At 44.2% G+C, this 12966-nt stretch overlaps 1 protein-coding gene across 2 annotated transcripts in view; it reads right to left on the bottom strand.

The window, feature by feature from the left end:
* Nucleotides 1–12524, bottom strand: part of LOC112241278 (cholecystokinin receptor-like) — a 74576-nt gene extending 62052 nt beyond the window's left edge. Inside the window, exons 1-2 of one of the 2 annotated variants that reach the window (XM_024409420.2) lie at nt 11955–12097; nt 6412–6448 (exon numbers count right to left, since the gene is read on the bottom strand). In XM_024409420.2, coding sequence (XP_024265188.1) covers nt 6412–6448; nt 11955–11969 — 52 coding nt within the window. In that variant the 5' untranslated portion in view covers nt 11970–12097. Of the gene's footprint in view, nt 1–6411; nt 6449–11954 lie in introns of both variants that reach the window. The other variant, XM_024409414.2, reaches the window with a different exon arrangement.
* Between the last annotated feature and the right edge of the window lie 442 nt (nt 12525–12966).

The raw sequence follows: 12966 nt of genomic DNA, 5'->3' as shown, positions 1-12966 counted from the left end.
GTTTACCTGTCATACTACTCTACCCCTCACTCTGTTTACCTGTCATACTACTCTACCCCTCACTCTGTTTCCCTGTCATACTACTCTACCCCTCACTCTGTTTCCCTGTCATACCTACAGTCTACTCTACCCCTCACTCTGTTTCCCTGTCATACTACTCTACCCCTCACTCTGTTTACCTGTCATACTACTCTACCCCTCACTCTGTTTCCCTGTCATACCTACAGTCTACTCTACCCCTCACTCTGTTTCCCTGTCATACCTACAGTCTACTCTACCTCTCACTCTGTTTCCCTGTCATACATACAGTCTACTCTACCTCTCACTCTGTTTCCCTGTCATACATACAGTCTACTCTACCCCTCACTCTGTTTCCCTGTCATACGTACAGTCTACTCTACCTCTCACTCTGTTTCCCTGTCATACCTACAGTCTACTCTACATCTCACTCTGTTTCCCTGTCATACGTACAGTCTACTCTACCTCTCACTCTGTTTCCCTGTCATACCTACAGTCTACTCTACATCTCACTCTGTTTCCCTGTCATACCTACAGTCTACTCTACATCTCACTCTGTTTCCCTGTCATACCTACAGTCTACTCTACCCCTCACTCTGTTTACCTGTCATACCTACAGTCTACTCTACCTCTCACTCTGTTTACCTGTCATACCTACAGTCTACTCTACCCCTCACTCTGTTTCCCTGTCATACTACTCTACCCCTCACTCTGTTTACCTGTCATACCTACAGTCTACTCTACCTCTCACTCTGTTTCCCTGTCATACTACTCTACCCCTCATTCTGTTTACCTGTCATACCTACAGTCTACTCTACCCCTCACTCTGTTTCCCTGTCATACTACTCTACCCCTCACTCTGTTTCCCTATCATACCTACAGTCTACTCTACCCCTCACTCTGTTTCCCTGTCATACCTACAGTCTACTCTACCCTCACTCTGTTTCCCTGTCATACCTACAGTCTACTCTACCCCTCACTCTGTTTCCCTGTCATACTACAGTCTACTCCCCTCACTCTGTTTCCCTGTCATACCTACAGTCTACTCTACCCCTCACTCTGTTTCCCTGTCATACCTACAGTCTACTCTACCCCTCACTCTGTTTCCCCTGTCATACATACAGTCTACTCTACCCCTCACTCTGTTTCCCTGTCATACCTACAGTCTACTCTACCCCTCACTCTGTTTCCCTGTCATACATACAGTCTACTCTACCCCTCACTCTGTTTCCCTGTCATACCTACAGTCTACTCTACCCCTCACTCTGTTTCCCTGTCATACCTACAGTCTACTCTACCCCTCACTCTGTTTCCCTGTCATACCTACAGTCTACTCTACCCCTCACTCTGTTTCCCTGTCATACCTACAGTCTACTCTACCCCTCACTCTGTTTCCCTGTCATACATACAGTCTACTCTACCTCTCACTCTGTTTCCCTGTCATACATACAGTCTACTCTACCTCTCACTCTGTTTCCCTGTCATACATACAGTCTACTCTACCCCTCACTCTGTTTCCCTGTCATACGTACAGTCTACTCTACCTCTCACTCTGTTTCCCTGTCATACCTACAGTCTACTCTACATCTCACTCTGTTTCCCTGTCATACGTACAGTCTACTCTACCTCTCACTCTGTTTCCCTGTCATACCTACAGTCTACTCTACATCTCACTCTGTTTCCCTGTCATACCTACAGTCTACTCTACATCTCACTCTGTTTACCTGTCATACCTACAGTCTACTCTACCCCTCACTCTGTTCCCCTGTCATACCTACAGTCTACTCTACCCCTCACTCTATTTACCTGTCATACCTACAGTCTACTCTACCCCTCACTCTGTTTCCCTGTCATACTACTCTACCCCTCACTCTGTTTACCTGTCATACCTACAGTCTACTCTACCCCTCACTCTGTTTCCCTGTCATACTACTCTACCCCTCACTCTGTTTACCTGTCATACCTACAGTCTACTCTACCCCTCACTCTGTTTCCCTGTCATACTACTCTACCCCTCACTCTGTTTCCCTGTCATACCTACAGTCTACTCTACCCCTCACTCTGTTTCCCTGTCATACCTACAGTCTACTCTACCTCTCACTCTGTTTCCCTGTCATACCTACAGTCTACTCTACCCCTCACTCTGTTTCCCTGTCATACTACTCTACCCCTCACTCTGTTTCCCTGTCATACCTACAGTCTACTCTACCCCTCACTCTGTTTCCCTGTCATACCTACAGTCTACTCTACCCCTCACTCTGTTCCCCTGTCATACATACAGTCTACTCTACCCCTCACTCTGTTTCCCTGTCATACCTACAGTCTACTCTACCCCTCACTCTGTTTCCCTGTCATACATACAGTCTACTCTACCCCTCACTCTGTTTCCCTGTCATACCTACAGTCTACTCTACCCCTCACTCTGTTTCCCTGTCATACCTACAGTCTACTCTACCCCTCACTCTGTTTCCCTGTCATACCTACAGTCTACTCTACCCCTCACTCTGTTTCCCTGTCATACCTACAGTCTACTCTACCCCTCACTCTGTTTCCCTGTCATACATACAGTCTACTCTACCCCTCACTCTGTTTCCCTGTCATACCTACAGTCTACTCTACCCCTCACTCTGTTTCCCTGTCATACCTACAGTCTACTCTACCCCTCACTCTGTTTCCCTGTCATACTACTCTACCCCTCACTCTGTTTCCCTGTCATACCTACAGTCTACTCTACCCCTCACTCTGTTTCCCTGTCATACTACTCTACCCCTCACTCTGTTTCCCTGTCATACCTACAGTCTGCTCTACCCCTCACTCTGTTTCCCTGTCATACCTACAGTCTACTCTACCCCTCACTCTGTTCCCCTGTCATACCTACAGTCTACTCTACCTCTCTGTATGCTATTATAGTGCAGGTCTTTCCTCTCCATTTGTATTACTGTATTACTTTCTCTCTCTGCATGTCTCTCTCTGTCTTTCTCTCTCTGCATGTCTCTGTCTTTCTCTCTTTGCCTGTCTCTCTCTCTGTCTTTCTCAATCTGCCTGTCTCTCTCTGTCTCTTTCTCAATCTGCCTGTCTCTCTCTGTCTCTTTCTCAATCTGCCTGTCTCTCTCTGTCTCTTTCTCAATCTGCCTGTCTCTCTCTGTCTCTTTCTCAATCTGCCTGTCTCTCTCTGTCTCTTTCTCAATCTGCCTGTCTCGCTCTGTCTCTTTCTCAATCTGCCTGTCTCTCTCTGTCTCTTTCTCAATCTGCCTGTCTCTCTCTGTCTCTTTCTCAATCTGCCTGTCTCTGTCTCTTTCTCAATCTGCCTGTCTCTCTCTGTCTCTTTGTCAATCTGCCTGTCTCTCTCTGTCTCTTCCTCAATCTGCCTGTCTCTCTCTGTCTCTTCCTCAATCTGCCTGTCTCTCTCTGTCTCTTTCTCAATCTGCCTGTCTCTCTCTGTCTCTTTCTCAATCTGCCTGTCTCTCTCTGTCTCTTTCTCAATCTGCCTGTCTTTCTCTGTTCCTCTATCTCTCAGACGGCCACCTGCTTATCATCCAACTGTGGATCATTCTCTCTCTGCTGGTTCACTCAATCTGAGCTTCATCGATCAGTTTATCTGAAGGCAGTTTTGAGAGCAGTGCCCTGTAAAAGGCTTATACAGGATACTGAAAACCCAGCAGGAACAAAGAGGAACTTCAGGAGGATTTGGTCTCTCTCCCCGTGTTTCATCAGAACAGCTGTGTGCCACTGATATCACACTTTGAGCTTTAAAAGAAAGCCTTCCTCTATCGACAGCGAAAGTAACTTCATTGAGCTTATGTTGTGCTGTCTTAAGTTGTCTGAAGTTATATCATTCAGCAGGTGATGGCTGCAGGCTCTGATTTATCACACAGGCCTTACTTGTATCAACGAACACATTGCCTAAAAGATGACATCACGCTGTGATATGCAATAACAAAAATGTTCTCTCTCTATCTCTCTCTCTCTCTGTTCCTCTCTCGCTCTCTCTAATTAAATATGTTACACGGGAAGCCAATTAGTTTCCCTGTGTGCTCGGTGGCTTTGCAGGGAACAGCCATAACTCCCTGAGCACATTTACTTTTGTCATCCTGCTGGCTGTTTGAACTAGGAGAGGAGAAGAGCAAATTCTCTCCTTAATTACCCCTGGGATACAACCTGCTAGTCCTTATCAGTATGGACCATCACACACACATTCCCCCTTCTCAGAGAGCGAGAAAGGGAAGAGAGAAAGGAAGGGAAGAGAGAGAGGTAGCGGAGACAGAGAGAGAGTCCAGTTTGTTGAATGTCCAGTTTGTTGAATGTTTCCTCAAGTTTCTCTCCCCAATACACAGTAGCCTAGCAACCTCGGCCTCATGCACCAACATTTCCAAATGAAAACAACACACAAAGATATCACACTGGTTAGATTTTTCCCATTTTAAAGCACAGCACAAATCTCTCCTTAGCTTACACAGTCAGCGGGGAGCGGAGAGAATGGGACACTACATAAACGGAAGTAGTAGTTGTGATTGTTTAGAGGTGGGGTAAGCCACACTAAATCCATGTGCATACGTGTTCACGGGAAGTAAACATGACACCCACTGAGTATGCCTTGTTAAAATCACACAAATCAACACTATCGTGTAGACATAGTCGTTTTGGGGGGTTAACTAACTGCCTTGCTCAAGGGCAGAACAACAGATCGTTTGCCTTGTCAGCTCCGGGATTCGAACTGGCAACCTTCCAGTTACTGGCCCAATGCGCTAACCACCGGAACACCGGCCACCCTATCACCCTCCAAACACTGAAATGGCACCCTATTCCCTACACAGTGCACTACTTTTGACCAGGGCCCATAGAGCTTTATATGGGGAACAGGGTGCCATTTGGAACCTAGGAGGATTCTACTTGTGACCGATAGCCTGTCTTTGGCACTGTTTCTAGCCTGTCTTTGGCACTGTCTCTAGCCTGCCTTTGGCACTGTCTCTAGCCTGCCCTTGGCACCGTCTCTAGCCTGCCTTTGGCACCGTCTCTAGCCTGCCTTTGGCACCGTCTCTAGCCTGCCTTTGGCACCGTTTCTAGCCTGTCTTTGGCACCGTCTCTAGCCTGTCTTTGGCACCGTCTCTAGTCTGTCTTTGGCACCGTCTCTAGCCTGCCTTTGGCACCGTCTCTAGCCTGCCTTTGGCACCGTCTCTAGCCTGCCTTTGGCACTGTCTCTAGCCTGCCTTTGGCACCGTCTCTAGCCTGCCTTTGGCACCGTCTCTAGCCTGCCTTTGGCACCGTCTCTAGCCTGCCTTTGGCACCGTCTCTAGCCTGCCTTTGGCACTGTCTCTAGCCTGTCTTTGTCACCGTCTCTAGCCTGTCTTTGGTACCGTCTCTAGCCTGTCTTTGGTACCGTCTCTAGCCTGTCTTTGGCACCGTCTCTAGCCTGTCTTTGGCACCGTCTCTAGCCTGTCTTTGGCACTGTCTCTAGCCTGTCTTTGGCACTGTCTCTAGCCTGTCTTTGTCACTATCTATAGCCTGTCTTTGTCACTATCTATAGCCTGTCTTTGGCACTGTCTCTAGCCTGTCTTTGTCACTATCTCTAGCCTGTCTTTGTCACTGTCTCTAGCCTGTCTTTGGCACTGTCTCTAGCCTGTCTTTGGCACTGTCTCTAGCCTGTCTTTGTCACTGTCTCTAGCCTGTCTTTGGCACTGTCTCTAGCCTGTCTTTGGCACTGTCTCTAGCCTGTCTTTGGCACTGTCTCTAGCCTGTCTTTGGCACTGTCTCTAGCCTGTCTTTGGCACTGTCTCTATCTTGTCTTTGTCACTGTCTCTAGCCTGTCTTTGTCACTGTCTCTAGCCTGTCTTTGACACTGCTTGTCACATCCACCTTATTACCACATATACTGCACAATGGGCCATAAGAATAAACATTACTCTTTAGCAATATGAGTGCACTGGGGCAGCAGACACTTTTTACTGGGATACGTTTTATTAGTTTAATAAAAAATGTAACACAGTGATCATCTATCATCCAGCCCACTTTACAATGTCATAAGCATGATACGACAGGTGACAAATGTCAAGCAATTCCATAAGAGATAATATCACTTTATGACCTGCTATAAGACTGTCACATTGTATGTTGTGATGTACTACAGCTAGTGAGAAGGGTTTCCAGACGACCTGAGTTGCTGTGTTATAGCCGTGTTAGATGACTCGTCAGGAGTTACGTCTTTTGATATGATAGCTCATGCTGTTGCAGCACCTAGTCATGCATGATAGGAGGAGTTACCTTAGCACAAACCAGGCTCAACTACATTTCAACTCCAATGATTCACAAAATGTATTGAAATTTCATTAATTTATTTCATAATCTGATTTGAAAACAAAGGGTAATTTGCAGTCAAATTAATTTTCAATTTCTCACCTGAATTGACTGAATTGAAATGGAATCCATCCCAGCCCTGCAAAAAAGAGTTTAAATCAAGTATGACTGTCTGCTTCACAATGACAAGAGGGCTTGAAGCATGTGGGAGTGATCTGAGTCTGTTAGAGATGAACCTCTAGTCCTCTGGTCAAGGAGGCTTGGCTTGCTATGAAATCACTCAACCCTCTATGTGATTCCACTAGCATACAGCACTGTCTGTTTGTCTGCCTGCCTACTTCAGTCTACTGCTCTATAAATACCAGAACACACAGGGACAAAGTGAAAGTGAGAGAAACAGAGAAATTAGAGTGGTTGAGTGAGAAAGTGAGCAAGTGTTAGGGTGACTGAGTGACTAAAGATGATGGCAGCAGCTGCGGTCTTGGATATTCCCCATCAGTGTGTGCGTGTGTCAGATAATGTGTGTGATTCTGAGGGGCATGCTAAATATAGTGTGTGTTACATACAGGGCAGTGAAGGGCCTCCTCAGGCTTAAGACTCTCCCGTCTCCGTACACAGCCTCAGTTTGTATCAACTGCTGTTGTTGACAGAGTGCTGGTCAAACACACACACCACACAAAACACACATCACAACACACACACACCACGCTACATACACACACACACACACTTCCTGAAGGGCCACCCCCAGGTGGTAAGGGTAGGTAACAACACATCCGCCACCCTGATCCTCAACACAGGGGCCCCTCAGGGGTGCGTGCTCAGTCCCCTCCTGTACTCCCTGTTCACTCGTGACTGCACGGCCAGGCACGACTCCAACACCATCATTAAGTTTGCCGATGACACAACAGTGGTAGGCCTGATCACCGACAATTACAAGACAGCCTATAGAGAGGAGGTCAGAGACCTGGCCATGTGGTGCCAGGACAACAACCTCTCCCTCAACGTGATCAAGACAAAGGAGATGATTGTGGACTACAGGAAAAAGAGGACCGAGCATGCCCACATTCTCATCGACGAGGCTGCAGTGGAACAGGTTGAGAGCTTCACGTTCCTTGGTGTCCACATCACCAACAAACTAACATGGTTCAAGCTAGAGGTCGAACCAAATATGACTTTTCAACACCAATACTGATTATTGGAGGACCAAAAAAAGCAGATACCAAATAATATATATATTTATTTATTTATAATAATGACAATTTTAACTTAATATAATACAATATAATCTATTTAGTCTAAAATAAAAAATTAAACATGTTCAATTTGGTTTAAATATTGCAAAAACACAGTGTTGGAGAAGAAAGTAAAAGTGCAATATGTGCCAAGTAAAAGAGCTAACGTTTAAGTTCCTTGCTCAGAACATGAGAACATATGTAAGCTGGTGGTTCAATATTCCCAGTTAAGAAGTTTTAGGTTGTAGTTATTATAGGAATCATGACGCGTCAAATATTTCTCTCTATACCATTTGTATTTATGGTGTTTATGTTTTTATGTTTATGGTTAGCTACATTTGTGCAAAGATTGTGGGTTTTTTGGCAATGCGTTTTTGTTAAAACATTACCCGTTTGGCGAAGTTGAAGTAGGCTGTGATTCGATGGAAAATTAACAGGCACCGCATTGATTATATGCAACGCAGGACAAGCTACGTAACCTAGTAATATCATCAACCATGTGCAGTTAATCACTAGTTATGTGAAGATTGATTGTTTTTTATGAGATAAGTTTAATGCTAGGTAGCAACATACCTTGGCTCCTTGAAGCCACAAGGTCCTTTTGACACTGCATTTGCTTAACAGGTGGTCAGCCTGCCACACAGTTTCCTCATGGATTGCAATGTAATCTAATGTAATGTAATGTAATCAATGTAATGTAATCTGAAAACTTGAAATCGGCCCTAATTAATCAGTCATGCCGATTAATCGGTCGACCTCTAGTCCAAGCACACCAAGACAGCCGTGAAGAGGGTACGACAAAACCTTTTCCCCCTCACTGAGAATATTTGGCATGGGTCCTGAGATCCTCAAAAGGTTCTACAGCTGCACCATCGAGAGCATCTGGTTGCATCACTGCCTGGTATGGCAACAGCTTGGCCCCTGACCGCATGGCAATACAGAGGGTAGTGCGTACGATCCAGTACATCACTGGGAATAAGCTGGCTGCCATCCAGGACCTCTAGAGGAAGGCCCTAAATATTGTCAAAGACTCCAACCACCCTAGTCATAGACTGTTTTCCCTGCTACCACACGGCAAGTGGTACCGGAGTGCCAAGTCTATGTCAAAGAGGCTTCTAAATAGTTTTTATCCCCAAGCAATAACACGAAACACAAACCGTCTGCGCGTGTGCGCAATCGTGCGCTATCGTGCATAAATGTATTCACGACACGCAGGTTAAAATATCAAAACAAACTCGGAACCAATGATATTAATTTGGGGACAGTTCGAAAAGCATTAAACATGTATGGCAATTTAGCTAGTTAGCTTGCACTTGCTCGCTAACATTAATTTGTCCTATTTAGCTAGCTTGCTGTTGCTAGCTAATTTGTCCTGGGATATAAACATTGAGTTGTTATTTTACCTGAAATGCACAAGGACCTCTACTCCGACAATTAATCCACACATAAAACGGCCAACCGAATCGTTTCTAGTCATCTCTCCTCCTTCCAGGCTTTTTCATCTTTGAACTTATATGGTGATCGCCATCTAAACTTTCATAGTATTACCACGACATCCAGCAACAAAGTTCTTCTTTCAATCACCCACGTGGCTATAACCAATGAGGAGATGGCACGTGGGTACCTGCTTCTATAAACTAATGAGGAGATGACTTTCAGCGTGATCTGCGTCAGAAATAGGAACGACTTCTATTTTAGCCCTTGGCGTCGCAGACGCTCGTTGGCGCGCAGTGTGGGTGCAATAATTGAATAACATGGATTTCTAAATGTATTTTGTGAAGCTCGCGCACGCGACGTGTCCGGTCTGGTCAGCATGTAAGACTCCCGAACATCCTGAACATCTAAGCAAATTGCTACCAAGACAATTTGCCCCCCCCTTATATGACGCTGCTACTCTCTGTCATTATGATCTATGCATAGTCACTTTAATAACTCCTACATGAACATATTACCTCAACTAACCGATGCCTCCGACATTTTTTAAACTGTTGGTTAGGGGCTCGTAAGTAAGCATTTCACTGTAAGGTAACCTGTTGTATTCAGCGCATGTGACTAATACAATTTGATTTGATGGGCCAGTTGCATAAAGGCTGGTATCCATGCTGAGTAGATATAGCCTCAAATCAATTAACGATCTGATTCCCAATAATTATTTCTAACCAACATTCCCTCTTCCTTAATCTATTCTTGTTGGTGCGGTGTACAATTCACTTCCACTCCTGTTTGACAAGAAACCATAATTTCCTGATAATACTTGGTTTGTAAGGATAATGGTTTTGTATCACAACCTTATTCGCATGTCAAAATAATTTCTCTGATTACATTTCTCAGACACCTGACACCAACCCATTTCTCATAGTTATTCAGAGTTAATTTTCATTACAATACATCAGCATGTCAATATCATTCAATGATAGAAGGATGGATGGAGGAGCTGGAAGGGAATGCTCTCTTTGGGAAATTCTCTAGCTATCAAATGTCCCGCCACAGTGGAATATCTGATCTGAGAGACGGTCACACACACACACACACACACACACACACACACACACACTGCCCTTGCTCTAGACAACGGATCAAAATGAGCGTGGGAAAAAGCCACCTTGTTCGAAGTGGACAGATACAGCTAGAACATTCAGTTTTCCAGATTGATAAAGTGCAATGCTGACCTTGTGGAGCAGCCACAACGCTTCAGTCTCCTGACTGCACTGGAGATTGGCTTCATTTAGGCTAAATATTGCAGTAGTAATGTCTGTCAACAATTTCTTTAAGGATGGGTGGTAGTCAAGGCTTTAAAGGGGGATAGGGGTGTATTTCCAGGAGTGACGATTTTCTTTCTGAATGAGTGTAATGTTCTCCAGCATTGGGATTCGTTGTGACTAGATTGGATACATGAGTGCTTAATGCGCTGTTGCTTTTTCTGCTGCTAAATGAATTAGCTACATCACTGCAAACACACTCATACACACACACACACATATATATATATGCACACACACACACATATACATGCACACACACACAGAGACAGAGACACACTGTATGAAAACACACTCATACACACACACACACATATACATGCACACACACTCATACACACACACACACATATACATGCACACACACACATATACATGCACACACACACAGAGACAGAGACACACTGTATGAAAACACACTCATACACACACACACATATACATGCACACACACTCATACACACACACACACATATACATGCACACACGCACATATACATGCACACACACATACACACACACACACATATACATGCACACACACACACATATACATGCACACACACACAACCACACACAGAGACAGAGACACACTGTATGCAAACACACTCATACACAGACACACACAAATATACATGCACACACACACAACCACACACAGAGACAGAGAGACACACTACACAGTACATGAAAACACACTATGAAAACACATACACACACACACACATATACATGCACACACACACAACCACACACAGAGACAGAGACACACTGTATGAAAACACACTCATACACACACACACACATATACATGCACACACACACAACCACACACAGAGACAGAGACACACTGTATGAAAACACACTCATACACACACATATACATGCACACACACACAACCACACACAGAGACAGAGACACACTGTATGCAAACACACTCATACACACATATACATGCACACACACACAACCACACACAGAGACAGAGACACATTGTATGAAAACACACTAGACTAGAGCTATTGTAATTATTTTGTGGAGAAGTCTTGGCATCTGCACTCGGGTTGACCTACAATTCTTAGAAAGATAGGGGGCATTGATTACTGTAGCAATCATTATATTCCAGCCCTTTTAAATGTTATTAATTGCAACCAATTCATGATTCTATTATATATAATTTGATTTATTAAATAGATTTATGGAATAGCATCATGGAAAAATGTGCATTTGTACTTCGCATGTAATTATGATTAACTTTTTTGTCAAATTGTTTTGTTTTGTCTCAGGCTCGGATTAACTTCGATATTTGGAATGGGCCTATTGATAAACGAAATATCAAGGAATCTGTAGTTTGACGAAAATGAAAAGGTTTTTCAAATCAAACTGTAGGCCTATTGGTCGCGTAAACAGTGTAGCAGATGTTATAGGGGGTGCAGCGAAATGCTTGTGTTACCAGCTCCCAACAATGCAGTAAACATGTCATACAAGTACACAAATAATAATAAACAACTAGAAACAAGAAAATCCCGAATGTCAAGACGAATCCAGTTAACAAACCAAAACACTGCTTTTGTGTTTCGTTATTTCCGTATTTGGTCACTTAATTTAGGTTTATGAATAAACATAAATATAGGTGGCCCGGCTCCTCACCTTTCTGTTTGACATGCTGCGGTTTGAGCACCACGGACTCGTTTCCACAGGTGGTGATGTTTGTGAGTCCCAGACTGACGTTCATTGTTCTGTTTGACGCAGCGTCTTGCGCTCCCACACACTCCAGGAACGTAGAGGTCTCGTTCAGTGTTCGTAAATCCATTTTGAGGGTTAAAGAAAAATGTCAGAAGTGCACATTATATTCGTGCTATGTGCGAGTATCTGCTTTGGTCAAATGACTGCGTCCATAGAAATCCACCAAAATATTTTCAAGTGGTCTAATTCTTTCCCAAAATTATCCAACCAAATGATTGCTTACTTTGTCTGTAGATGTTCCAAAGTATATTTCCTACTTTACCCTTTTATTGGGCATCCTTGAAGTTTCCAGTTGACAGTTTTCACCCCGGAGTTGAAAGGATCTCTGCTTTGCTGTAGGTTCGGGGATCCCACCTTTCCGCTGCGCCTCGCTGGTGACTGTGGCTCGGACTGCAGCGGTGAGGTTATGGGGGACAGCTGAGTGCGTGGGAAGGTGGGGGGAGTAGTTTGGGGGTGGGGGTTCTGCGTTTGGATGCAGTGGTGGATACAGCATTTTTTTTAAATTGACGGCACAGAAGATGTCTGTATTTGTCGCTAATACTGGACCAGTAAAGCACTACTTGTGTGTGAGAAAAAAATAACTACATGTATTTGAGTGTTTACCAGCTTTTGTAATTTGAGTCTGATAATTATCTGTACAAAACAGTTAATCTGATATTATGTGTGGAATATAAAAATACCTTCTTGAATATATGTTTTCCAGTTTAAAAAAACAACTTTGCAAATGTATCTTATTTCAATGTGAAAGCTATAATGGTCTAGTCATTCCTTTTCCATAGACACTCTTATCCAGAGCAACGTATAATAGTGAGTGCATACATTTTCCGTACTGGTCCCCCATGGGAATTAAACCCACAACCCTAGCATTGCAAGGGCCATACTCTACCAACTAAGCCAGATCATCACACAACCACTT

This window comes from Oncorhynchus tshawytscha, linkage group LG03 (genome assembly GCF_018296145.1).
Source record: "Oncorhynchus tshawytscha isolate Ot180627B linkage group LG03, Otsh_v2.0, whole genome shotgun sequence".
Classification (NCBI taxonomy): Eukaryota; Metazoa; Chordata; class Actinopteri; order Salmoniformes; family Salmonidae; genus Oncorhynchus; species Oncorhynchus tshawytscha.
Note: the sequence above shows the minus strand (reverse complement) of the source record. Positions and strands in the feature narration are given on the sequence as shown.